Consider the following 25,365-nt stretch of genomic DNA (forward strand, 5'->3'; position numbering starts at 1 on the left):
AGCTCCTGGCCCCCCTGGGCAGCCCCCCTACAGCGCACTGAGCTCCTGGCCCCCCTGGGCAGCCCCCCTACAGCGCACAAAGCTCCTGGCCCCGCCGGGCAGCCCCCCTACAGCGCACTGAGCTCCAGGCCCCGCCGGGCAGCCCCCCTACAGCGCACTGAGCTCCTGGCCCCGCCGGGCAGCCCCCCTACAGCGCACTGAGCTCCAGGCCCCGCCGGGCAGCCCCCCTACAGCGCACTGAGCTCCAGGCCCCACCGGGCAGCCCCCCTACAGCGCACTGAGCTCCTGGCCCCCCTGGGCAGCCCCCCAACAGCGCGCTGAGCTCCTGGCCCCGCCGGGAAGCCCCCCTACAGCGCACTGAGCTCCTGGCCCTGGGCAGCCCCCCTACAGCGCACTGAGCTCCTGGCCCTGGGCAGCCCCCCTACAGCGCACTGAGCTCCTGGCCCTGGGCAGCCCCCCTACAGCGCACTGAGCTCCTGGCCCCCCTGGGCAGCCCCCTGCAGCGCACTGAGCTCCTGGCCCCGCCGGGAAGCCCCCCTACAGCGCACTGAGCTCCTGGCCCTGGGCAGCCCCCCTACAGCGCACTGAGCTCCTGGCCCTGGGCAGCCCCCCTACAGCGCACTGAGCTCCTGGCCCTGGGCAGCCCCCCTACAGCGCACTGAGCTCCTGGCCCTGGGCAGCCCCCCTACAGCGCACTGAGCTCCTGGCCCCCCTGGGCAGCCCCCTGCAGTTCACTAAGCTCCTGGCCTCGCCAGGCAGCCCCGCTGGGTTGTGACTGGCTGCCCAGATGCAGGGAGCCCAGCCACCAGCCTTCCACTGGGACTCTCTGGTCCTGAAACATCCATGGTCCTGCCGGATGACGGATGTTGCCAGACCAGGGAATCCCGGATAACAGAGGTTCAACCTGTGATAACATGGGGCCAGATTAATTCCTGGGGCCAGGGGATGGACACTGGGGATGGACACAAGTAGAAAGGAAGGTAAAAAAGGATGGAGCATCAGAAATCTCAGGCATTATTATACTCTAAGAATCTGACTCTCCAATACACCAGAACTAGCTGTAAGAGTGGAAGTTTGTTCCCTTAGCTCCCAAGGGAGTCTTGCGTAGCCAGATGGTCTGTTGTAGAGAAGGCACCCAAGCATCCGTTGTCTGGATGCCCAGCATCTTGGGGAAGCTTTTTCGTGGCAACGGGAAAAACTAGGACGGAGAAGTAAGTCGAAATTGTAATATCTGAGGTGGAAGTGGATAGCTTCCGGACACGAGCCATGAAAAGGTGGAGCCTGTACAGAGATAAGGGATCGTGAAAGAAAAGAGATTTGTGGTGCTGATAGCTAATATCATGCGTGGTGGCGGTTGTTTTTTTAAAGACGCAGCGTACTTTGTGGGTCTTGCAATGGCCTGGGCAGGTGACCATCGCTGGCTGTCAGACCTTCTGGACAAAGGAAGTATCCGAGGCTTTGGAAGCTGGGGATTTGTCCACCAGGCTGTTTCCACAGCTGAGCGCTCAGGTAGGAAAGAGGAATGTGTCAGACCACGTTTCGGTCTCTTGTCACTTCCTCTGACCTCAGATCAGTCGCCGCCCATAAGCTGAGTATTGCTGCAGCTGTTTCCAGAGACATTTCCCAAAGTGAGGCCAAGGGTCTGCAGCAGTGTGTTACATTAGCATGGGAAAGAACTGAACTCCAAAGCAGTCACGCGAGATCTCGGAGTTCTGCCCTTGTCATCTTAACCTGCATGTGCCCGTCCCACATTTGACCCTGCGGAGCTGTTCTCCCATTGCTCGCTCATGCTCTACCATGGCGCTGGGGGGTGTTGGCCTTCTGGAGGTGTGATCCTTTGTGACATTTCCTCAGTCCACCAACACCCTGCCCTAAGTCACACCAGTGGCTCCTATGAAGGATGGTTCTCCCCACCCTCAGAGTGCCTGGCAATCTTGAATGTATTTATTCTTGCAGCGTCCCTCGGAGGGAGGGCAGCGCCATTATGCTCATTGTGCAGATTGGAACTGAGGCGGGGAGAGGCTAAGTGACTTGCCCAGACTCACAAGGAAGTCTGTGGCAGAGGAGGGAATTGAACCTGGGTCTCTCATGGTCCGGTGTAGTGCCCTGTCTACTGGGCTCCTGGCTGTCCATCTCCTGCCCTCCTTTAGTACCTTGTTGGTTAGAGAATAGGAGCCAAGGCAGTTCAGGGCCGGCTCTGACTAGCTTCCCTTCCCTCGCACAGCTGAGTGACCTGGTAGCCCTGGTCCGAGGAAAGCTGTCGAGGATGCAGCGAACAGTGTTGTCCGCGCTCATTGTGATCGAAGTCCATGCCAAGGATGTTGCTGCTAAGCTGATTGAGGAGAACGTGATGAGTGAGAATGATTTTGAGTGGATCTCTCAGCTCAGGTAAGGCAAACCTGCTCTGGATTAGGGATGTGAATGGGGAACCAGTTAAGGGGTAGGCCCCACCCTTAACGGGTCAGGCTTACTGGTCCCAGTTAACCAGTAGGAGCTGGAGCAGCTCCCCACCCCCAGTGGGCAAAGAGCTGCTCCAGCCCTGTGGGGCCTACTGCAGACAAGGGCTGTTCTGGCCGGCCGATTGGAGCAGGCCCTGGAGCAGGCAGGGACTGTTCCAACCAGCCATCCAGAACAGCCCTTGTCCACAGCGGGGAGGGCTGCCCCCCACCCTCCTCCCCCTTTCATCAGTTAACTGGTTACACATAATGTTTCACCAGTTAACCAGGATTTAACATCCCTAGTGTGGATTCACTGGCCACCATCCATTACTGACCGGCCGCGTCCGTAGCACGGCCGGAAAGCAAGGGCGTTTGCAGGGTGGGTCTGTTTAAGTGGACTGAATGCCTTGGGAGTATGTCGTGGTCTGTTACGCCGTCCTGATGGCTTGGCTGGACCCCAGCGCTTGCCTCTGGCAGGGCATGTTAGCACAGACCCAGGCTGCAGGCACTAGCTCCTTGCATGCAATACATGCGCTAGCCTGTGCCAGCACAGTCCAAAGGCATTGACCTGCCGCCCCTCTAAGAGGAGTCAAGTGGGGCGCCATGAGAATCCTGGACATCCCATTGCACAGCCCCTCCTGCTTGGCTCCTGGTGCCCAGAGAGGTCGGGGGTCCTCCCAGCCCGCACCTCTGCCCTCCTCCAGCAGGTGTTTCTAACCTCTGGCCCAGGGCTGGGGTGCACGGAGCTCCGCGGGCCTAGCGTGCAGGGAACGTTAGCAGTCATGGATAGTGGCCTTTTAGTCTTGCTGTTGCTGTGCCCTGCCAGGACGTTTGTCTCAGATCCCGTTTGCACTCCCCCTAGATACTACTGGGCCAGGAACGATCTGTACATCCGAGCAGTGAACGCTGAGTTCATCTACGGCTACGAATACTTGGGGAACAGTGGCCGCCTGGTGATCACCCCCCTCACTGACAGGTACAGAGATTCTGATAGCAAAGCACCTCCCTTGTCCTGGGAGAGCAGCCCTCATCCTGAGGTAAAGCCAGGCTCTGGCTCGGCTAGCCTCCCGCGCGCTGAGCAGCACTTACGCACACAAGTGGCCTGAGGGCCGTTGGTAGAGCCAAGCGGTACCAGAGCGATGGTAGATCGGGCCTGTACAGACACTGCATGGGTTGCAGGATTCACGTCCCGCTGTCCCGTTACAGCTTTGTGTATGACGTGGCACGGCAGGGTTCTTTGTGAACCGTAAAACAAAAGCCATCTGAATAACAAAGGGCCCATTCTGTTCCTGTGGATAGGTAAACCAGTACCAGGGAGCATGTATGTTTCCCAATAAAAACACCTAGCTCTCATATAAAAACGATGAGTCGTCCTATGGCACTTCAGAAACTAACAAAAATATCGAGGATCATGAGCTTTTGTGGGGAAAACCCACTGCCCCACATGAGCTGGAGTGGAAATAACAGAAACCAAGAGGGGGAAAAGGTATCTGTCAATTGTAGGACAGGTGCTAATGAGACTAATTAAGTGGGCTGAAAGTGTCCCATTCTTAGCTTTTGATGTAAAAATGCAGTTGTTAGAGGCCGGGGAGACTGGCTTTATAATGTGACAGCCAGTTAATGTCTTTGTTCGAGCCCAGGGAAACCATGTCAGATTTGCAGATGAATACCAATTCCGCACTCTCTCTGAAATTGGCTGGTGCTATTCCTTTGTAAAATGGCTACTAGCTCTTGTATAGTAATCATCCTTACAGACAGAGTCAATTTCCATCAAGCCATGCGAGTCCCATTAATGTTATCCCAAGCCGCTTAGCTAAATCCCGGTGCACTGTAAGTAAAGCGCTCTGAATAACATGGGATGGATTTCCTGTGATCACACCAGGCAGACAGATAAAGCAGGTCACCTTAAATAATGAAATGGGAGCTGCAGCTCGTAAGCCCAAGAAGGAATGCCTCTAACGATCACCGGTTTCTGCACTGCTGTAGGTGTTACCTGACGCTTACTGGAGCCCTGCATCTAAAATTTGGAGGCGCGCCTGCAGGGCCTGCCGGAACAGGGAAAACTGAAACCACTAAAGATCTGGGGAAAGCTCTCGCCATCCAGACTGTGGTGTTCAACTGCTCTGACCAGCTTGACTTCATGGCGATGGGGAAATTCCTGAAGGGACTTGCCAGGTGCAAAAAGTGATCTAAGGGAACTGGAATGCCCCTGGGCCTTCCCAGTGGGTGAGGGGGAGATGCTGGGAGTTAAATGGAGGAAGCTCTTGGCCACATGGAAGAGAGGGGAGTCTGGGGGAATGAAGAGGGCCCATCTGGATTGTTTTAATCCTCCAGGGGCTTTGCAGTGCCAGAGCAAATGAGCGCGGGAAGGTCTGCGGGCTGCTAGCCTCATGCCCGTTGGAAGGAAAGATAGAGGCATTGTTGGGCCAATATAAAAGAAGAGCTGGATTCTTGTCAAGTAAAACTAAGCTGCTTTGCACCATTTGCTTTGGGGCGGTGTACATGGGCACGTCTGACCCTTTGCACGGTATCTTACGTGTCAGGCCAGGGTCAGCCCTCAGCTTTCAACTCTCCAGAGGAGAGACCCTGCTGGGATCGAGCAGCCAGGCCCCCAAGGAATGCAGAGTGAATTCTCTGCATGGCAGGCAGAGCTAGTCCAGCTGTGCCTTGCACGTGTGCAGCCAGCACAGTCGATAGCTCTCCACAGACCTTTTCTTGCAAGCAGCTTCATGGGCAGACCTCTCCTCCCGGAACGCAAGGCAGGCATCTTGGCTGTCGCAAGGACATCAGCTGCATCCGCAGTCGGGGTACAAAGCGAGGCACAGCTGATGGCCCTTCCAGCAGCAGGCCTGGAATCTGCTGAGCTGGTATTAGGCTGCACGTGGGGTTACCTCCCCTAGTAACATTGGTATAGGAGCTGAGGACACTTGCATCCATTTCCTGTCTCTCTCTGACATGGCCACCCCCCAGTCTGGCAGTTCAACCCAGGCCCACCGATGGGAGGGGGAAATGGGGCATTTGCCCCAGGGCCTGGCAATTCAAAAGGGCCCAGGGCTCCCGGCCCCCAACAGTACTACTGTGCAAAGGGCTGGTGGGTGGGGGGTGCTGGACAGTCCGGGTGCTCCTCAGGGCTGACTGCCCCAGCCCTGCTTTTTCTGCCCAAGGCCTCTCCTTCCAGGAGTGCAGAGCCTCCCCACCCAGCAATTCTGTCAGCCTCTCCCTCCCTCCCCCCGTCCACCTAGCCCTGACGCTGCCCTGCTGCCCCCTCCCTGCTTAGCTCCGGCGCGTGGGCCTGCTTCGATGAGTTTAACCGCATTGACGTGGAGGTGCTGTCGGTGGTGGCCCAGCAGATCGCAACCATTCAAAAGGCCCAGCAGCAAAGGGTGAGTCGCGGTGTGTGTCTGCAGAGAGAGGGGCAGGCCTGGCCTTTCCCTTCTCCGCCCTGCGCTTGGTTCTGGTCGTAGAGCCAGCGGCCACACTCTGTCGGCCTTCACTGCAGTGCAGGCAAGATGTGGTACCGCCCAGGTGGGTTGCTCATAAGCAGCTGAGGGAATTGACGGAGTTATCCGGCCTCCAGATATTTCCACAGTGGCCTCCTTCCTCCCACACACAGCTCTGAATTGTGGTCCCAGATGGAGAATCAGCCCTGAGTAGTTCTAACAGCCAGGCGCTGTGCTGCTCCCGGGAGGGCTGAGAAAGCTGCTTGACATGGGCTTAATATTAGAAACTCGCTTGCAATGATTTCTGTGGCTTGATCCGCCTTCTGAAACTCCCCTCTCTCTCCAGAGGGGTTTCAGGTTTCCTCGTGCCACAAATTAATCCTGTCCCCAGTTCACATCCAGAATCAATGTCTGTGGCTAGCTGGGGCTTGGGAGCCTGTTGATGAGCAAACGAAAGCTTGGAAGGGATCGGGAAATCTGTAAGAGCCGGGCTCGTCATAAAAGGAGGGGAAACACTGCCTGGATGACTGGGTTTCTGTATGGGAGCCAGACCTCGTCAGTTACACCTGTGGGGTGGGCTCATTTCAGTGTGGCGGGGAAGCGGCTGTTTCTCCGGCACAGGGGAAGATCCTGTCTCTGGCTTGTTCCATTGTCCCTTTGGCATAGCCGCGCTTTGGTTTGCTAGGTGGACCGCTTCATGTTTGAAGGCGCTGAGATCCCACTGGTCCCATCCTGCGCCGTCTTCATCACCATGAACCCCGGCTATGCAGGGCGCACTGAATTACCAGACAACCTGAAGGTCAGTAAGCCCATCGCTGTGCCAGCACCGAGAGGAAGGGCAGTTCTGTGACCTGCTGCTCTGGGACGTGGGGGGGACTTGGCTCCAGACAATGGCTGCTGATCCGTACCGTTCACAGGCAGCTTAGCGTGGGCGGACCTGGGAACAGGGCAGCAGCCCAGCATGGGAGACTCGGTTTCAGGAGCTGACTTCTTGGCTGTGTCTGGAGAGGACTGAAAAGAAAGCCACGGCTAGTGACTGCAGAGTCTGGTAGCAACTGTGCCTTTTGTCCTGGCACACAGATTGCCCAGAGGTGTTGGAGCCTCCTTGCCACCTCTGGGCAAATGGCACCATCTGAGCACGAGTGTTCACCTGACCTCCCGATGGCCCTGCCAGCGTGTCTCACAGGCCACGTGCATTGCACAGGCAGGCCGCACAGCTCCCTCTCGCCGTGCCAGGCCCCTTTGGCAAGCATGAAAGCTGAGACACCAGCTGTGAGGGAAGCGGCTAGACACCCAGCACACATGGATGCAATAAAAGAGATAAAGTGTAGTTAGGAACATCCAGCTCTCCATCTCCAGGAGTTTTGGGGGGCTCAGCTGGAGACCCCTCAGCGTGCACAGTGCCCGTCCTCTGACACTCAGACAGCCGAACAGGTGTGTCAAGTCGGGCTCCCCAAAACGGAGGCACCTAAAATCACTAGCGCTGTTAGAAAACATAAGCCTCTAACTTCCCAAACTTCAGACTGAGTGTGAAGCAGGCAAACAGGTTTTCCTGTGGCTTGCGCATGAGGCGAGGCGACCTGGCCTGTCTAAGTGAGCTTGTGGCACAGATTGTTAGAACTGACTCGTTTTCAGCGGCACCTCCATAGTGCCATCTGTATGCTGGACCTTTCCAGGGCAGACCCACGTTGGTATTTACCCTATTAATAGTGAAACTGTGAATTGCTCCTCCCTGCAATCGGGTGCCCCAGCAGAGGTGCACTTGGAGAGAGGGCAGAAGGTGCTGCCCTCCTGCCAGGTCTTAGCTGGGGCGGGGAAGCCATCCGTTGGAAATCCATACGAGCCCCCCGTGGAGGTTGCTGTGGAGATGAAGTGAATCGGTCTGGTGTCTGGATGTCTAGGGCATGCCCTGTCTGCCAGCACTGCATCCTGTATGAAGAGCTCTGATGTGCAGCAGACCTCCCGGCAAAGGGGAGTTGTGTGGCTTCTTTGTGCCACCCCAGCTTCCCCAGCCTAGACTGAGGTGCGACTGACCCATGGTGTCCTCCTGAGAACCGTGCATCCAGTAGTGTAAGACATGGACAAAGCTGGGCTTCTGCCAGCCAGTGTGGCAGGAGGGTTGGCGGTCTGGGCATGCCCATGTCGCAGGAGTGGCTTGTGCTAGGATTCTGGGATTGTGCTGACCCCAGAAATCACAGTTGTAAGGAACTGCTGCGACTGGGACACATCCCACCGAAAAGCGCCTGCTGCAGCCCCAGAGTCGAATTCACACAGAGGGGAGCAGGGAGCGAAGTGTCTTCATCCCGTCCTAGCGGATGTGTCTGTTCCAGGCTCTCTTCCGCCCTGTGGCTATGATGGTTCCAGACTATTCCATGATTGCGGAGATCTCGCTCTACTCCTTTGGGTTCAACGAAGCCAAGATCCTGGCGAAGAAGATCACCACGACGTTCAAACTGTCATCGGAACAGCTCAGCAGCCAGGTCTGTGGCTTCCTGACGCGCAGCCTTCCACGATGGGACGGTCTTTGAGTAGTGGAGCGTCCCTCTTAATTCAAGACTCTTAATACTCACCTTTCCCACTTTCCCAACCACCTCATGGGCCACTCTCCATCCACCACCTTCTTCTTCATGCTTCCCTTTGTAACCAGGTGTGGCTTCGCCATCCCTCTGGCTGTAGTTTCATTTACTTTACGCTAACGCACAGAGCTGCCCTTGCATGGCACTTGTGTCCAACAGCAGTTCCTTTCAAACTCCCTCTTCAGCCAGTTATCCCCCATCTCCTCACCCGGGAGAAAGCTCCTGGCAAGTACCATCAGCTGGTAAAGGAGATGATTTTTCTAGCTTACTTCGCAGACCAGTGGGGTGGGAGACTCAGATTGCAGGCTCGCTGTTCCTGAGTGATGCACAACTGTCTAATTTAGTCCTTTCCTCCATGCCTATTGCAGGACCATTATGACTTTGGAATGAGAGCTGTGAAGACTGTGATCTCAGCAGCGGGCAACCTCAAGAGAGAGAACCCTACCATGAATGAAGCAAGTACCCTCTGGTTCAGTGGTGGGCAAACTGTGGCCCAAGAGCCGCATGCAGCCCAGTGGGGCTCTGTGCTTAGCTCATGAGATGCTTTGCTCACCGTTGCCCATGCCAGATGCTGCTGCTTTTCATCCACCTCGGTGTTTTCCTACTGGTGTTACGGAAGTGACACTCGCAAAGCGAGGGCATGTGACGTGAGGGGTGTGTGAGTGCACACAGCATTGTCAGAGCCGAGTCAGAGTGCTTCTCCTCTTCAGCTGGCACCCCCCGCACCATCCAGATATGCTGGTGCAGAGAGCAAAACCGCACTCTCTAGGGAAACCACTGTGGTTAGCACAATCTTACGGCTGCTGACACAAGGAAGGGCCACTTGTGCCACCTGCTCACTAGCCGAGGTGGGCAATCATTGCTCTGGTTTCATCCAGGATGATTCCTCACCCGCTGTTCTATGTTCACCAGCGCAGGCCACCGCAGCGAACGAGAAGTCCCTGGAGATAGAATTCTAAAAGGCTCGCAGCCCGAGCAAACACAAGGAATGAAATAGACGTGAAGGCCCTGGCAGACCAGGCTGAGTTGGATGGATGGGAAAGGCATCGTACAGAAGGAAGCAGGCAGGGTCACAGAGTTCATTTCACTATTGCTCCTTAACTCGTTGCAGGAGCTGATCTGCCTTAGGGCCATCCGGGATGTCAATGTGCCCAAGTTCCTGCAGGATGACCTCAAGTTGTTCAATGGTATTGTCTCCGACTTGTTTCCCAAGATCAAAGAGGAGCCTATAGAATATGGCATCCTGGAAGAAGCAATCCGCAAATGCTGCACCAAAGACAACCTCAAGGATGTGGAGGGTGAGTGAAAAAGCTCTTAAAGGTGAATGGCAAATGGAACAGAATCCTCTGTATGTGGGTGTGTGTGAGCATGCGGGAATAGCTCCATCCGCTTGCCTCCAGTTTCACTCTTGCGACGGGCGATATCAGGCCCCGACTTCACACTTTTTCACAGATGTTTGCAGGACTTGGAAAGTGACCTCGGGGGTGGAGGTTAGTGCCCGGTGGCAGCCCTGCTAAATGAATATGTGAGAGACATTGACTCTCGCTTATGGAGACCTGAACCTTGGATTTCAATAACGAATGTAAAGGAGAAGTCACCTAGTCGACTACCCCGTAAGCAGGAGCTTATCAGGTGGCACTGGTGACTACTCACTCATTTCCCTCCCCCCTGCATTTTTAAAGGGAAGCCAGCAGGAGAGGACGCTGGCTGAATCCCTGGTCCTGGGTCTCAGCACAACCTTCCCCGCCCGCCCACCACCACCACACTGCCACTCTGCATTTTTAAAGGGAAGCCACTGCGAGTGCTGAGACCCAGGACCAGGGATTCTTCCAGCATCCTCTCCCGCCAGCTTCCCTGTAGAAATGCAGAGCGGCAGCGGGAGGTTGTGCTGAGATGCACCAGGAGTGAGCGCTGACACCGCCCTTGCTTATTGACTAATCGGGTGTTCGATGGAAATTCCATCGACTACTCGATGAGCCAGTTAACCGCTACTTACCATCCCTAATTCAGTCTTCAGCCACAGTGTCACATTCCCACGTCTCCAATACTTGTCAGGGGCCTCCAGAGAAAGGGAAGAGGTCAGGGCCCGATACTTTCAATGCAAACTAGAAGGCAGAAGCTTAAAACAAACAGAGCACATCTCTGTGATAGTCTTTCTATAGTGTCAAGGAGCAGGAAAGGGCTCAAAACAGCTGTTATCTGCAGCTTTGCCATTTCCCCTTAACGCTGCAAAGGATAGGGGGTGCTCCCTTTATTCAGTACCATGGGAAATTGCTGAGCAGTGAAATCAATACAGAACGTGGTGCCCTCCAATGTTTCCATCTGTGTTCAGAATAAATTTTGTTTTGTGCACCAAGGCCTGTGCACATGTGCACCACCAGTAGAAACACATGCTGCCGGCTGTAGGGGCTCTGCTAATCAGCTGGGCAGTATGTGAATCTCTCCTGGGAGGCCGCCCAAGCACTCTGCTTACAAGGAAGACAGGTGCCATCTCTAGCTGTTACTGGATGAGTCACTGCAAGGGAGCTATTGAAATATGATACTGATATTAAGGTGCTGGGTGATTGATGGGAGCTGGATTACTCTACTCAGCAATACTCAGACTCTTTAATATGTCTTTGCAGCACGTGACCATAAACCTGGCATGATGTAATTATTAACCATGCTGAGCTACTAACCAGTCAGCGTGCTTTTCCTAGATTATTAACCTGTTGTAGAAAAAGTAACATTGGGTCAGTCATTTTGCACTGAGACATGCCAGCAAAAGAAACAATGAATCCGCACTGCTGTGGTTCTTTTGGGTAATGCTGGTGGCTAATTTGGCTCCTGAACTCTTGATATCACTGCTCTAATGGTTGTAGCCAGTGACTGGCCCGAAGAACAAGTTATCACCATGTATGGGACCTCAATCCAACTTAACGGTGTAGCACCTGCTGAACTTGAAGGCCAAGGCTGATCTCACTGTTGTCGGCCGGACACTCTGTGCTTAAAGTTCAGCACGTGCATGGATGCTTTGCTGGGTCGGAGCCAGGTCCTTACAGGCCAATAAAACCGCAGTGACTTATGCGATGTGGGCAACAAGTCTTTGGCTGTGCTGGTTGGAGCAGGCACTCCTCCTATTTGCTGGCAAGTGAAACAGATTACAAGCCCCACACTCCGAATCTTGTTCCTTTGCAGGTTTTGTGACGAAGTGCATCCAGCTGTACGAAACCACAGTGGTGCGCCACGGCCTCATGCTGGTGGGGCCCGCAGGCTCGGGGAAAACCAAGGTAAAGCTGAGCGAGATGTGCAGCGAGCTGGTGGAGAGGAGTAGCTAGATGGGGGTGGGAGGGAGAATCTGGAAGAGGATTACATCTTGCACAAGACACTAATGCTGGAGCATTTCTAGTCTCTGCACTGGAGCTATGGCAGTGAGAGGGATTTGTTCTGGCTTGAAATAGGGATGAAAATGTGGATTTGTAGCTAAGGATGTTAAATGTAGATTAATCAGCTAATCGAATGCTTAATGCAATTTGCATCAATTATTCAATTAGTCGATAAGGGAGCCTCGGCCTTTGAAATGTACCAAGAGTCCTTCTGTCTCTTGCTACATTTCAAAGGTGGAAGCGCCGCGGGGAGCACAGGGCCAGTGGGGGACTCAAGCCGTCCCCCGCTTGCCCTGTGATCTCTGTGTTTGAAATGTACGAGAGCGGGGCTCAAGCAGTCCCCCGCTGGCCTGGAGGGCTCTTGTACATTTCAAAAACAGGGAGCGCGGGGCCAGTGGGGCGCTGCTTGAGTCCCCTGCTCTCCCACTGCTCTGCGGTGCTTCTGCTTTTGAAATGTACCAAGAGCTCTGCACCCCACTGCACCCCTGCCCCTGCCACGGAGATGGTGCGGGGGGGAAACTGGCTTTTAAGCCGGCTCCTCCCAGCACTGGATCTGCTCCCCCCTTGCTGCCTCTCTCTGAAGGAGGCAACAAGGGGGGGAAGCGACTAGTCGAGTCACTAGTCGACTATCCGATAAGCATAAGCTTATTGGATAGTCGACTAGTCGCTTCCATGCCTATTTGTGTCAGTGATGAAGTGTTTTAACAGCCGGCTCGTTTGGGCTTTGCAGTCGGACTCAGAGGCTTTCTAGCAATGTCCCAAACTTCAGAGTGCTGGGCAAACGTCAGGATGGCTTTGAGGCAGCCCATCTTCAATTATTGTCATGTAGGGACTCCAGCTATTTCACCAGCCTCTAGTATTGGTGATTTACATTCCTACTCTTCTTTTTGATGATCAGCCTTTTCTTACAGATCCATTTCCCAGGCTGCTCCCAGACACTTGCACAAAGTCCTTTATTACACCTCCTCCTTCCTCGCTGTCGTCTGAATCACGTCACTGTGAGTTTACAACTGCCTCCGACCACTGCCATACATGTCATAATGTCTGTTCCCTTCCCTCCTGTCTCTGCAGTGCTACAAAGTGCTGGCAGCTGCCATGACCTCTCTGAAAGGACAGCCTTCCGTCAGCGGGGGGAATTATGAAGCAGTCAAGTACTTCATACTGAATCCGAAATCCATCACCATGGGCCAGCTATATGGAGAGTTTGACTTGCTAACACATGAATGGTAAAGGCTAAAGCCCATTCTCCTCCTCTGATCTAGGGCTTCTTGTGGTCCCTCTAGGTCTATGGATTCTCTGGGATACAGCACCGTAAAGAGTTTTCCTTGCCTTAGAGCAGGGGTGGGGAACCTCAGGCCTGGTGGCTGGATGTGGCCCCCAGTTAGCCTGGATCCAGCCCCTGAAGCTCAGTCCTCCCTCCCCCAGCATTGGGGAGCCTGCCCTGATGCTTCAGCCCCCCATGGGCCTGGAGCACACAGAATCTACTAGCTTGGGCCCCTCTAGGCTCTGCTGTGGGAGGGGGATGTGGGGAGCGTCTTTCTCCTCAGTTGGAGGCCACATCGGTGAGGGCTTTGGGGTTGTTGGGGGGGTTTTTTGTTTGCTTCTCACTTGTGTGAGGCCCCCAACTGCTTTTTATGTGAGTCAGGGGCCCCCACCCTAAAAAAGTTTCCCCACCCGCCTTCGAGGCAAGAGTGAAGAATGTCTTTTGTGTCTGGCGTGTGCTGATGGCCTTCCATAACGAAGGGACGATAGTCGAAGAAGAGTTAGGCTCCTGATTTCTCATGGGAGTTGGGAAGCAGTCTCTGTGCCTCTGCCTTGACTATCTCCCCCATATGTATTATTTCAGTGGTTCTTGGTCCTCATTCTGCTGGCACCTTCATGAGAGAGGCTCTCTGATGGGCTATGTCTTCTCTCAACAGCCCATTCCCCCCGGTTGGGTTTCTAAATGTTCCTCTGCAAGGCTAGCTAAGCAGCGCTTGGTGGCTTGCTGGAGATCCACGGGCCATTCTGTAAGATCCACTTGCATTATTGTAACGCTTCCTGTCACGCTGGCCAGAGGCTTAGGAACAAAGTTAAGGAACACAGGTTCCAGAAAACTATGAAAACCAATAAACAAAACTCTGAGAAAAGCTGAAGCAAATGCATTTCTCCTACTGCTCCCTGGAGCTCACTAGCTCTGGGCTCCAGTGGCTCTTTATTGAAGGATATTTTGAAAGCATATTCCTGTTAAGTGTGACAGCTTATTTACGATCTGGTTCCTGCCGAGGGGCAGCACGTAGACACATCAGCGTGACAAAAAATACGGTCTCCATATAAAACACAGGTAGGGACATAAATCCATCTGTTTTAATCAGCCGGGCTTCAGACTAGTCTGTTTTCTTTTGATCTCGGTAGCAATGGCCATGAACATCTGTGGTGCTATAGAAATAGCAATAATTATTGAATAATGGGAGAGCAGTGGCGGGTCGGAGCAGCAATTGTACTGTGGACATTCACATACAGATTAAATCCCAGACATCAACATCCAGCACGCTCTTCGCCACTGTCCCTCTCACCACCACCAGCACCACTGGCAGCGTATGGATGCATTATTAGTGTCCGGGTTGTGTTACGTACATAGGAGCAACAGGCATGGGGGATTTCCCTCACAAAGCGGGGATATTCGGCCACGTAAGGTCTAACGTGGTTATCCTAAGAAACTGCGGATTCTAGGGATTTATGAGGGGAAGGAGAAAGAGAGAGGATTCATCTGTTCACTTGAATACATTTGTGAAGCACTCACTCAGATGTACAGAACAGGTTGAACCTCTTTTGTCTGGCACTCTCTGGTCCAGAAACATCAGTTCTCTGGCATGATTTTAGTGAGCTGGATCTCCACTTACCATGGGTGTGGGCAAGTTTCCTGTGGACCCATGAAGTTTGTTTACTGCCGCCAGGCCCGGCTCTCAGTGTTCTGGGATGTTATTTACTTCTAATTTACCCCGAAATGTCCTCTCAGATCCCAGCCAGCTGTGGCAGTGTTGGTGATGCTGCTAGTCAATATCGATCTCCCGTGGTTCAGCAAATTCTCTGACTTGGCTGGTCAGGTCCCAAGGGTGCTGGACTAGAGAGGTTCGGCTTACAGTGGAATCCTGGCTCCAGGGTTGTTGCTGGAAAGGCTGCCACTAACTTCAGTGAGGTCTGAATTTCTCTAGGAGATCGATATGGAGCAGGCAACTGTTACAGCTGCTCTTGCCTCTTTCCTCCCGTGTTACAGGACGGATGGGATTCTTTCCTCGCTCATCCGGGTGGGCGCTATCGCCAGTGACACCAATAAGAAGTGGTATGTGTTTGACGGGCCCGTCGATGCCGTCTGGATCGAGAATATGAACACTGTGCTGGATGATAACAAGAAGCTGTGTCTCAGCTCTGGAGAAATCATTAAGCTCACTGAGGTGACTAAGCTCTCCTCTCTTGCCTCTGCTGCTCTCTCCTCTCTGGCTGGTCTCGCCTCTGTTCTCTCTCTCGAACGCGCAGCAGAATTGCTTTGGGGTTTCCAGTGAGTGTTGCAGGCAGGCTGGATTCCTGCCGAGATTGTCACCTGTGTAGCAGTGACAGCTAGGAGCGCTTGTTGTGGAGCAGCACCCCGGCGTGCTAGGCACAGGACAGCCCGAGAACAGCAGGACAGCCCTTCTCTAAAGAGCTGACAGGCCACAGTTGGGCCTTTCTGTTTGACTGATGTCTGGATGCCCTGCCCGTGCAAGCAGGCACAGAAGGTACGTCTAGACTACAGCCAGTTCTGTCGACAAAGCAAGCCGCTTTTTCCAACAGAGAGTCTCGATGCCCCCTTTTGAAAAAGCACAGTGTGGATCAATAGTGCCTTTTTTCGACATAACTGTCAAAAAAAGGCATTATTCCTCGTAGAATGAGGTTTACCGCCGTCGACAAAACTGCCGAGTTCTGTCGACTTACTGTCAACAAAACGCGGCGGTAGTATAGATGCAGGCATAGTTTTGTCGACAAAACCCTGTAGTCTAGACACACCGTGAGTGTCAAGGAGAGCTAGACGGGCCAAATGCTACTGATGTTCAAGGGGAACTCGAACGCCCTTTGCTTCCGTGACAGTCCTAGCTTCAGTCTGAGTCCACGGAGATGGAAATCCCAGGGAGCCCCCACACCCGCTTTTTCGGCTTCCCTCCCCACACCAGTGGCAGAGAATCAGTGCTGACTCCTTTGAGCCGACTAGGTGCCCTTATCACCGAGCCATGCTGAGCGATGCTAAGGAGGAGCTGTGCTGACAGATCCCTGTTCCCCCCCTCCCCCTCCCCCGGTTTTCAGGTGATGACCATGATGTTTGAAGTCCAGGACCTGGCTGTTGCCTCCCCCGCCACAGTCTCCCGGTGTGGCATGGTTTACCTGGAGCCCAGCATCTTGGGGCTCAGGCCCTTTGCTGAGTGCTGGCTGAGGAAAATTCCAGACATCATCAAGCCTTTTGCAGAGCAGCTTGAATCCCTTTTCAGCAGATTCCTAGAGGTAAGCTCCTGTCGTGTCCCAGCTCTCTAGGGTGCCCGTGGCTTAGATCCAGTTGGGTTAGCTTTAGAGGAGTCGTTCCTTCTAAGGCTCTAAGATTTTAGCCTCCTCTGAGATTAGGATTCACTTCATGCTACGGATGCCCAGAGCGGATCTGCTGGTTTTAATAACTTGGGAACTCACTGATCCAGATACATGTGTCTCCTTCATACTCACCTGAAGACCCGTGGGGATTTTAGAATCAGCCAAATTCATTCCGCCAGTAACACCGTTCCCTCCTGCAGAGTGAGAGACATGGCTCTCAGTTGTAAAACTGAGCCTCGCTATTGCCATCATTTTGATGGCAGACAACAGAGTTCCTTTCGAGACAACCTTAAGGCAATGTATCAGCAGTGACAGCAACACAGAGCGGCTGCTGTACGGAGCCAAGGAGCAGGACTGTCTTATCATCTGGTCAGGATCAAACAGAAGAGATTTCCTCGGACGCGCTCCTGGGCCTCTCTTCGCTGGCGGATGCCAACCGGGTTTGGGGCACAGCTTGAAATGGCAGTGTTGTCCGCCGTGCCCTCGCTGCTCCATGTGCCGTGCCGAAAGGGGAAAGGGAAGCCCTGGGAGGTAAATAAACTCTTGAAAGGACGGCGAGAGAGGAGCTGATCTGTGTGTGCCTCATCCTTGCAGGAGTCCATCAGCTTTGTCCGCAGATCAGTGAAAGAGATAATTGCCTCAACAGACAGCAACCTGGCAATGAGCCTTCTCAAGCTGCTGGAGTGCTTCTATGAGCCTTTCATCCCCATTGAGGTAGGGATGTTTGTACCGACTCTTTGTTGCTCTCCCTGCACATAGCGCTAGCGGGTTAAGCAGCCACGTGTAGAAGGAACACGAGAGCTCCCAACTGGGGCACGGTACACGATAAACCAGGGCTACTCAACATGTGGCCCGTGGGCCGCACGTGGCCCATGGCCTGTTTGTTTGCAGCCCACGGTGCGGGTTGGGTTTTCGCGGGGCTCAACACAGCCTGCAGGTGGGATCCTTTGAACACGGCCTCCACTGGGAACACGCTCCACAATGGCGAGGCGTCTCCCAGGAGGGGCAAGCACTGAAAGATGCAAGCAGACGGGCTGGCTGGAACAGACACGAACAGGGTGTCAGCATTTCTAGCCCCCAGGGAGAAGGTGCCGGGAGCACTGTGTGAAAGAAGCTATTTGCATATATTTGCATATATATTTACATATATATATGCAACCACACTTGGCGGCCCTCAGCATGTTCTGTGAATTTCATTGGGGCCCCGGGGCTTCCGAAGTTGAGTAGCCCTGTGATAGATGGTACAGGGACCAAGTCATTCTGGGCATAGGGCTGGGAGCAGTTCGAGCACTTACTCCGACGCTCCTCTACGTACAGCACTGCCCTGACTCATGCTGAATGCAGGGCTAGACTGAAGATGAGTATACCGGGGAAGGCTGAGTCTGGCTCTGTACACTAAAGAGGATTATACTGTAGTATAAAATAAGAGGATAGCCTGCCAAACACAACAGTAGCGCCACGTGGTAGTGCTGGGTGAAATAGGTTGCACATGTATATTGCACAGTATACCTGGGATGCGAATCGCTTTGTGTGGTATTGAAGGAGACAGGGAAATTCTCACTTTAAAATTCACAGGCCAAATTCTGCTTTGAGTTACAGTGAGAAACCCCCAGAGTTACAGCCGCGTAACGGAGAGCAGAATTTGGCTCACCGTCTGTAACGAATAGAGCCACCTGAGAATCCTTCCGAAAAGCAATACATTAGCTAAATGGAGGAGTCAAGAAGTACTTAACCCCCTTTCCAATTGAGCAGCGTGGGAGGATGAAATTTGTGCTGCTTATCGGCCGTTCAGGGCATTCGGAAGCTTCCCCAGGAGAAGATTGCTCGACTCGGAGAACTGATAGAGCCCTGGTTCATGTTCGCTTTGATCTGGAGCGTGGGTGCAACTGGAGATGCCCAAAGCCGCATGGCCTTCAGCTTGTGGTTGAGAGAGAAGATGGCAAAGGAGCAGGTGAGTGGCTGGAATGGTGATTTCCACTCATGATGGTAGCACCTAGGAACAGCTCCCTGAGTTTCCAGAAGGCTTGTGTGAGGGTCCCTCCTGAGGTATTGTCCACAGCTGGAAAACGTCCCGCTTCATCAGAACATCTGCATCGAAACCTCTAGGAAAGAGGCTAGAGACAGATGAGCCATAGGGGCTAGACAGAATTTCACTGCTGAAAACCGATGTTCTCCTCATTGGCCTGGTTCCCGGGGGTCAGTTGATCAGACCGGTTCTAGGGGTGACATTCCTGCTCTGCTTTATTCCCCACAGATCCAGCTGCTTTTCCCAGCGGAGGGGCTGGTTTACGATTATAAGCTGGATGATGCTGGACTCAGCAATCCCGAGGATGATGTTGATGAAGATGTTGTCAAGGAGGTAGAGACATTACCCACCTCTGAATAGTGCATTAAAATCCGATTGATTCATCAAAGTGAAGAGTGGAAGGGAGGGAGGGGCCAGATGCTAAGGCTAGGGTACCGCACACACAGTCCCTCCGCTCATCAGGGTGAGTCAGAGCTCTGCTAGACTGGGCGGAGCTGTCTAAGGAGAAATTGAACGTTGTACTTAAAACAAGGTTTCTTACCTGTGTGTTAGTGACCTAGATCTTCCAAATGCAGCCTCTGCCACTGCTCAGGGTTTCCCCAGGCTGGGAAATGCCCAGTGTCTGGTCATTTTCACTGCTGTTACTCAGAAGAAAGGGGAAGAGGGAGGGAGAAGCACAAATGAGAAGAGTAATGTCAATTTCGTGGTGCTGGTGCTTGGGAAAGCCACGAGCAAACACAATACGAATCCTCAGTGGGATGCAGCTTCAGACAGGCGGGTATTATATTAACTGAAGCGCTGTGGGTAAGACATAGGAGGTAACTGTCCTGCTCTACACAATACTGCCGAGGCCCCAGCTGGAGCTCTGGGTCCAGATCTGGGCCCCACAGCTCAAGAGAGATGAGGATAAGTTGGAGAGAGTCCAGAGGAAAACAACAAATACGATCAATGGTTGAGCAAACCTGATCTAAAGTGGGCATGTTTAGCCTGGATAAAAGAAGACTGAGATCAATTTTTTTCCGTGTTCACTGAAGGTAGGAGGTGTCATGGGCTTAACCTGCAGCAAGGGCGAGTTCGGTTAGATACTTGGAGTAGCTAAGCTCTGGAATAGGCTCAGAGGGAGGCCGTGCAGTCTCCAGGATGGGAAACATTTAAAAACAAGTTGGCCAGACACCTGTCTGGGATGGTCTAGGGTTACTTGCTCCTGCCTCGCTCAGGGGGCTGGCCCTGGGGTGCTGGAACAATTTCTATCATGGGGATCTGCAAGCCATTGAACCGCACTCGCCTTGTCTATAATAGAAATAACTTCAAACGGGGTGTGCAGCAGCATCCTCAGCACCCCTAGCCCTAGTCCCATGTGGGAGCTGGACCTGATGGCTTCAGGGGGCCCCTCCCAGCCCTATGTTTCTCTGGGTCTCTGAGCACTGGAGTCATTTACACTAGGGAAAGACCTCAGCAGTGGGATCTGTAAGAGGATGCTGACCCTTACTTCCGTAAGCTTGGGCCTGGCCTTGAGCCAGTAGGTTTTGACCCCTGACTTTTTTCCAGGGAGTCGGTAACTCATTTCATACATGCGTTCAGCCTCCCTGCCCCAACCATTTCAGGTGCCTCCAGGGACCAAAACTGCAACACAGAGGAAGGTTTCCAACTAGGCTACAGGGTTTTGCTCAAAAACCCGGGGAGCGTCCACACCTCGAGCGTTTTTGCGCAAGTCAATTTACAGTCAATCAAAAGAAGAAGGGTTTTTGCGGTGTAGGTATTCCTCTTTCTACAAGGAATAGCTCCTTTTTGCACAAGAGTTCTTTCGCAAAAAGGTGTGTGTGGATGGGCAACGGGGGGGTTTTGCGCAAAAAGAGCCAATCGAAAAAAGCACAGGTGCTCTGGTGGCTATTCTGTGAATGGCCATCAGAGCTTTCTTTCGAGAGAGCATCCATGCAGTCTGGACACTCTCTTGTGCAAAACCTTTTGCAGTGTGGACGCGCTCTTGCGCAAGAAGTTTTTGTGGAAGATCTCTCCTGCAAAAAGCTTCTTGTGCAAGAAGCCTGCAGTATAGACGTAGCCCTAAACAGCCATCCTGCTTTTCAGTCAGCTGTTTCCTCTTCTGGTTCATTTAGATCTCCGTATAATGGTGCTCTCTGTTCTAGCAACTATCTTAAATGTTCTGTCAACATGTGAACCAAGTTTGAAAGAAATTCAAGCGAGCGCTGCTTTGGGGCAACCGCCCCTAGTCCACTGTAAAAGTGTCAGCTGCGTTGGAGGACAATCATGGAGAGAGAGATGTTGTAGAGAGCAGAGGAAGGAACTGGGAGTCCATTACACCAAGAGTTTAGAAGCGGGAAATCCCAGTGCAACTGCTGATTTGTAGCCTCCCCATTTCAGAGGGAGTTGTTTTGTCCGGTAACATCTCTGTCCTTCAGGTGGCCTGGGTAAATTGGATGGATTCCACGGCAAAGTTCACCATGGTCCCTGACACCAGCTACTGCGACATCATAATCCCCACAATGAATACTGTGCAGATGGCCCACATGCTGGAAATGCTGCTCACCAATCGAAAACCAGTATGTATCCAGCCCTTGGCTCTGCTTTTGGATTTAACCTGGATCTCCTTGGCTGTGGTCTCATTTTCCGTCTCTTCCTAGGTGCTAGGTGCCTTGACAATATCTAATAGTTAGATTTTCCCCGCTTCTTGGGCCTGGGCATGGTACCTGGCTTACAAGTGTCATTGTTTCTTTCCCTCCGCAACTCGCCTAGTGCCAATAGAGAAAGGCCAACTTTCCATAGGTAGACCAAGGCAGTGCAGGTGCTGGGCTCTCCCTCACGTGCTCCAAATAGTGACCAATCACCACCACCACCACCAATCAAGATGTCCCTGCTCTCTCGGGTTGCATCCCCTCCTTCTCCAGTGTGGTTCTTTCCATTGTAAGAGCACTCCCTTGACCTGCTCTGCCTCCCTAACTAAGACAATAAAATGATAGTCTTTGACTGGCGTGGCAGGCCCCGTAGGGTGGGCGTTGCCTCGTCCCGCCTGAGCCGGTGAACGTAAACCCGTCGGCAAGTGGCCGTTCCCGCTGCCTGGGTTTCTGCTGCAAGGCTGGCTGCTTTTCCCTTTCCTCAACGCAGGTTCTCTGTGTGGGTCCGACTGGCACGGGGAAGACTCTCACCATTTCAGACAAGCTTTTGAAGAACTTGCCTCTGGAATACATCACCCACTTTCTGATGTTTTCCGCTCGCACCTCCGCCAACCAAACCCAGGACCTCATTGACAGCAAACTGGACAAAAGGCAAAGCGCTCGTGCTAGCTGTCGTTGTTATTACCTCTGCCCTGGGCTTTCATCCCCAGCATCTAAAGGACAGTGGCCAAACAGGACTCTGGCTGGGGGAATAAAGGGCTTTCCGATCCTAACTCTGGGTCAGGGAGGACTAGGAACATTGGAGGCGATGGCCAATAAAAGGCAGTAAGGGGTTTGCCCCATTCCTAGTTATCCTTTCAGTGCCACACAATTTGCCCTAATGAGCAGCAATCATCCCCAGAATCCGGGTACTGGATCTTTAAAGAGATTGGTGAGGAGAGGAAACTTGAGCTGTTGCCAAGAGTCATCCAGCACGGCTAGCAGCATTCGTTCTTAGCCCCAGGAAGGCTTGCTGTGGCACGGCTGCCTTTCCTCACCATCCACTGTCTGCTTTGATGCATCTAGTGGCCAGCCCAGATAAGATCCTAGAGGATTTACCCAGCGCTGCTCAGGTCTTTAACTCTAGTTTTATCCTTCATTTAAATCGTTGTTCTGGGGTGGGGCTGGAGAGGAGGGTTCAGTCTGCAGGCTGCCCCATGTGGAGAGGGCAACCCCAGCCCTTTTTTACGATGGCAGGTTGGAACCAGATGAGACGTGCCTGTCCATGGGTGCTGCAGCTCCAGGGGGAGAGGTGCATGTCCCTCCGGCTGGGGGACAGACAGACACACAGACAAGCAGACACACAAGGAGACAAACACTCTGAGATATATAATTGATAGCTGTCCTTTTCTCCACCCTGTCCTCCCCTGGCCCAGTGGGATTAAAGCTGTCCCGGTCCCCATCTCTGGCCCCTTGCTGCCCCCCTGTGGTCAGTCTACAGTATAACTCCCTCCTGCCAGACCCCTCCCTTTCCATTTCATGAGAAACAATTGAATTCTAGGCACATCCCATTGTCCTGGCACAGCCCAACCCTTCTCACCTGAGCACTGCGTGGTGCCTTTTCAGGAGACGAGGGGTGGGATGCAGATCTAGAGAGAGGGGATGAATCCACAGGCAGCTTATGCAGAGGGCCCTTTGGCCTGGGCTGTGTCAGGAGTGCTGTGGTGACGGAAGTGCTGAATTGTCCTCCCTTCAGCCATCTCCGTTCTCACCTGCGTTCTCCATCCCTGCAGGAGGAAGGGGGTGTTTGGGCCGCCTCTTGGCAAGTATTTCATATTTTTCATTGATGACCTAAACATGCCGGCATTGGAGACCTATGGCGCTCAGCCTCCCATCGAGCTGCTTCGGCAGTGGATGGACCACCACGGCTGGTACGACAGGAAACAGATCGGTAGGCTCCAGGTTCTGTGACTCGCACGACTTACATCCCCTAGGGTTGGCATGCTGGCTAGCGAGGCTGACGCAGAGGTAGCCAGTCTCCAGCGTGTGTCCATAGCTAGCGAGTGACACGTCGGACTCATAGAGAGCATTTCTGGTTTAGTCTTGGCATGCGGCTACGTCATTACTCTCCTCTGGACTGTCTCCCAGGGACCTTCAAGAAACTGGTGGATATTAACTTTGTCTGCGCCATGGGCCCCCCAGGCGGAGGAAGGAACGCCATCACGTCCCGCCTCACCCGCCATTTCAACTATCTTTCCTTCACGGAGATGGAGGACAGCAGCAAGAAGAAAATCTTCTCTACCATTCTCGGCAGCTGGATGGGTGAGTTAGGCGGCCACGAGGCTTTTCCTCTTCACGAGTCTCTGCCCACTTGAATTCCCACGTGGTTGAGAATGAAGCTAATGATGGGACCAAGAAATGCTAGAATCTGGAAAGTGCTGCTGAGGGAGCAGTGAGGGAGCATTTCGGTCTTAGGGCCAAATTCTCTGCTGGGGTAATTGACACGTTTTTATCATATTGACGGAGATGTGTCAATGTACCACCACAGAGAATCTGGCCTTTAAACGTGTACATAAACCCTGGCATAGCCTAGTCCTCTCAAAGAGGGTTTTCTGAGTGTGGATCTCCTCCCCTATCTTTGCCAATCTTTGTTTTTCTTCCTTGGTTTTCTAGCTGGCCTCCTTGGCGAAAGAAGTTACAGAGATCCAGTCCGTAAGTGAGAGAGACCGAACACAAGGCCTGCTTTGTACTCACGGGGTGCTGAGAGGGATTCTAAAGCTATGGGTTATCTGTATCCTTCAGCAGAGTCAGACATTTGCCCACACGATGGGGCAAGAGGTGCGCTATGATCTCTGCAGTTGGCTTCAGATTTTGTAGAAGCAGCAGGGGTTTCATTTATTCTCCAGCGGCTGTAGCCGGTGAACAGCTGGGGAGTGAGTATTTGAGTCTGTAGAAGTGCTGTAGCAACCCAGGGAATGATTTTCAGAATACCACCAGTCACTTGGAACTGATTTCATTTTGGGCCTTCTCATCATTGGTCAGTTTCCAGCTGCCTTTTATTCCCATCCAGGAGCCTGAGCTGGGTGGTTTGGGACCAAGGTGTGAACCTGGAGTCACTTCCACAGAGCTGGGTGTCTGAGTGTAGGCACTGGAAAGGGTTCTGGACATCCGATTGTAACCATAGACCGGAGCAGAGATGTCTGGGCACCCGGGAGGGGGTTCTGAGCAATGACAGGATATGGTGGCACCTAGGTATGAACTCAGGGCTGAAGCAAGGAGTGTGGGTGTGAAGCCAAGGCACAAGCAGTGAATTCGGCCATGTGGGTGGGAACTCAGCATCTGAAGAAGTGGGTGTGATTGTACCCTTTTCTTTAATCTGGCCCTGTGCCTAAGGTCATTTGGGACATGGGCAGCCTCTGCAGAGGCCTGGGAGCTTGTAGGGCAGCTGCTGCCCGGCAGTTCAGGGTCGGTTCACGGCTGAGCTCCTGTGGGTGGGCTGGCTGCACGGGCTGGCTGTGGGTGGTGGGGTCTCCCCATGAGCACTGGCGAGCGCTGGGCCCATAGGCTGCACGTTCAGCAAGCTGAGGAGACGGCCGGGCCCTCAGGCAAGTGGAGGCCCATAGTGAGGCGTGTCCCTGAACAATAGCAAGGGTGGCCTCCGCGTCACGCCAGTCCGCCTGCCTGTTGTGCTCGAATTCTGTCCGTCCTTCACCTCCCCACGAGGCCACTGCCTTCTGTTCCTGCAGCGGGAGCCCCTGACGCCGAGCCCCTGAACGAGCCCCTTGTCGATGCCACCATTCGTGTGTATTCCACCATCACCTCCCAACTGCTGCCTACTCCAGCAAAGTCGCACTACACCTTTAACCTGAGGGATCTCTCCAAAGTGTTCCAGGGCATGCTCATGGCCGAAGCCTGCAAAATTGAGGTCAGCCCCCCCCTTTTGTCACCCGCACTGTACAGTCGGGGACATCCGGAGCTCACCGCGCAGAGGCCAAGGCTCAAAATGGACATAGGAAAGGCAAGGAGCGGTTCACGGCCTGGCTCTACTAGCAGGGCACATTGCACTTCCCAGGTTACTCGGCATTGTGCAATGTGCTGTGTCTTTTTGCCCAAGGGTATTTATGAAATCACCCCCGGAACTTGGGATGGAGGAGCTCCAGCATCCAGGATGCTATCGCTCACTTCCCCTGGGGGAAAAGGCAATTTACCTAGGGATGTGATGGGTTCTCCATCACTTGGAGTCTTTAAATTAAGATCGCATGTCCTTTAAACAGCACGATGTAGCGAGATAGGGGCTTACGACCGCAACTAGTTTGAC

The 25,365-nt window shown here is 53.4% G+C and overlaps 1 protein-coding gene across 2 annotated transcripts in view; it reads left to right on the forward strand.

The window, feature by feature from the left end:
• DNAH1 (dynein axonemal heavy chain 1) overlaps positions 1-25,365 on the forward strand; it is a 125,386-nt gene that overhangs the window by 51,431 nt on the left and 48,590 nt on the right. For both annotated transcript variants that reach the window (XM_075939494.2, XM_089781040.1), the window contains exons 26-47: positions 1,369-1,509; positions 2,225-2,388; positions 3,301-3,414; positions 4,425-4,613; positions 5,716-5,821; positions 6,564-6,677; positions 8,209-8,358; positions 8,823-8,909; positions 9,566-9,752; positions 11,632-11,723; positions 12,891-13,045; positions 15,076-15,253; positions 16,137-16,331; positions 17,007-17,126; positions 18,205-18,363; positions 18,667-18,771; positions 20,856-20,996; positions 21,559-21,719; positions 22,841-22,998; positions 23,196-23,369; positions 23,721-23,759; positions 24,794-24,972. In XM_075939494.2, the coding sequence (XP_075795609.2) occupies positions 1,369-1,509; positions 2,225-2,388; positions 3,301-3,414; positions 4,425-4,613; positions 5,716-5,821; positions 6,564-6,677; positions 8,209-8,358; positions 8,823-8,909; positions 9,566-9,752; positions 11,632-11,723; positions 12,891-13,045; positions 15,076-15,253; positions 16,137-16,331; positions 17,007-17,126; positions 18,205-18,363; positions 18,667-18,771; positions 20,856-20,996; positions 21,559-21,719; positions 22,841-22,998; positions 23,196-23,369; positions 23,721-23,759; positions 24,794-24,972 (3,108 nt within the window). The remainder of the gene's footprint in view (positions 1-1,368; positions 1,510-2,224; positions 2,389-3,300; positions 3,415-4,424; positions 4,614-5,715; positions 5,822-6,563; positions 6,678-8,208; positions 8,359-8,822; positions 8,910-9,565; positions 9,753-11,631; positions 11,724-12,890; positions 13,046-15,075; positions 15,254-16,136; positions 16,332-17,006; positions 17,127-18,204; positions 18,364-18,666; positions 18,772-20,855; positions 20,997-21,558; positions 21,720-22,840; positions 22,999-23,195; positions 23,370-23,720; positions 23,760-24,793; positions 24,973-25,365) is intronic.

The sequence above is a fragment of the Pelodiscus sinensis genome, chromosome 11, assembly GCF_052426305.1.
Source record: "Pelodiscus sinensis isolate ZL-2025 chromosome 11, ASM5242630v1, whole genome shotgun sequence".
Classification (NCBI taxonomy): domain Eukaryota; kingdom Metazoa; phylum Chordata; order Testudines; family Trionychidae; genus Pelodiscus; species Pelodiscus sinensis.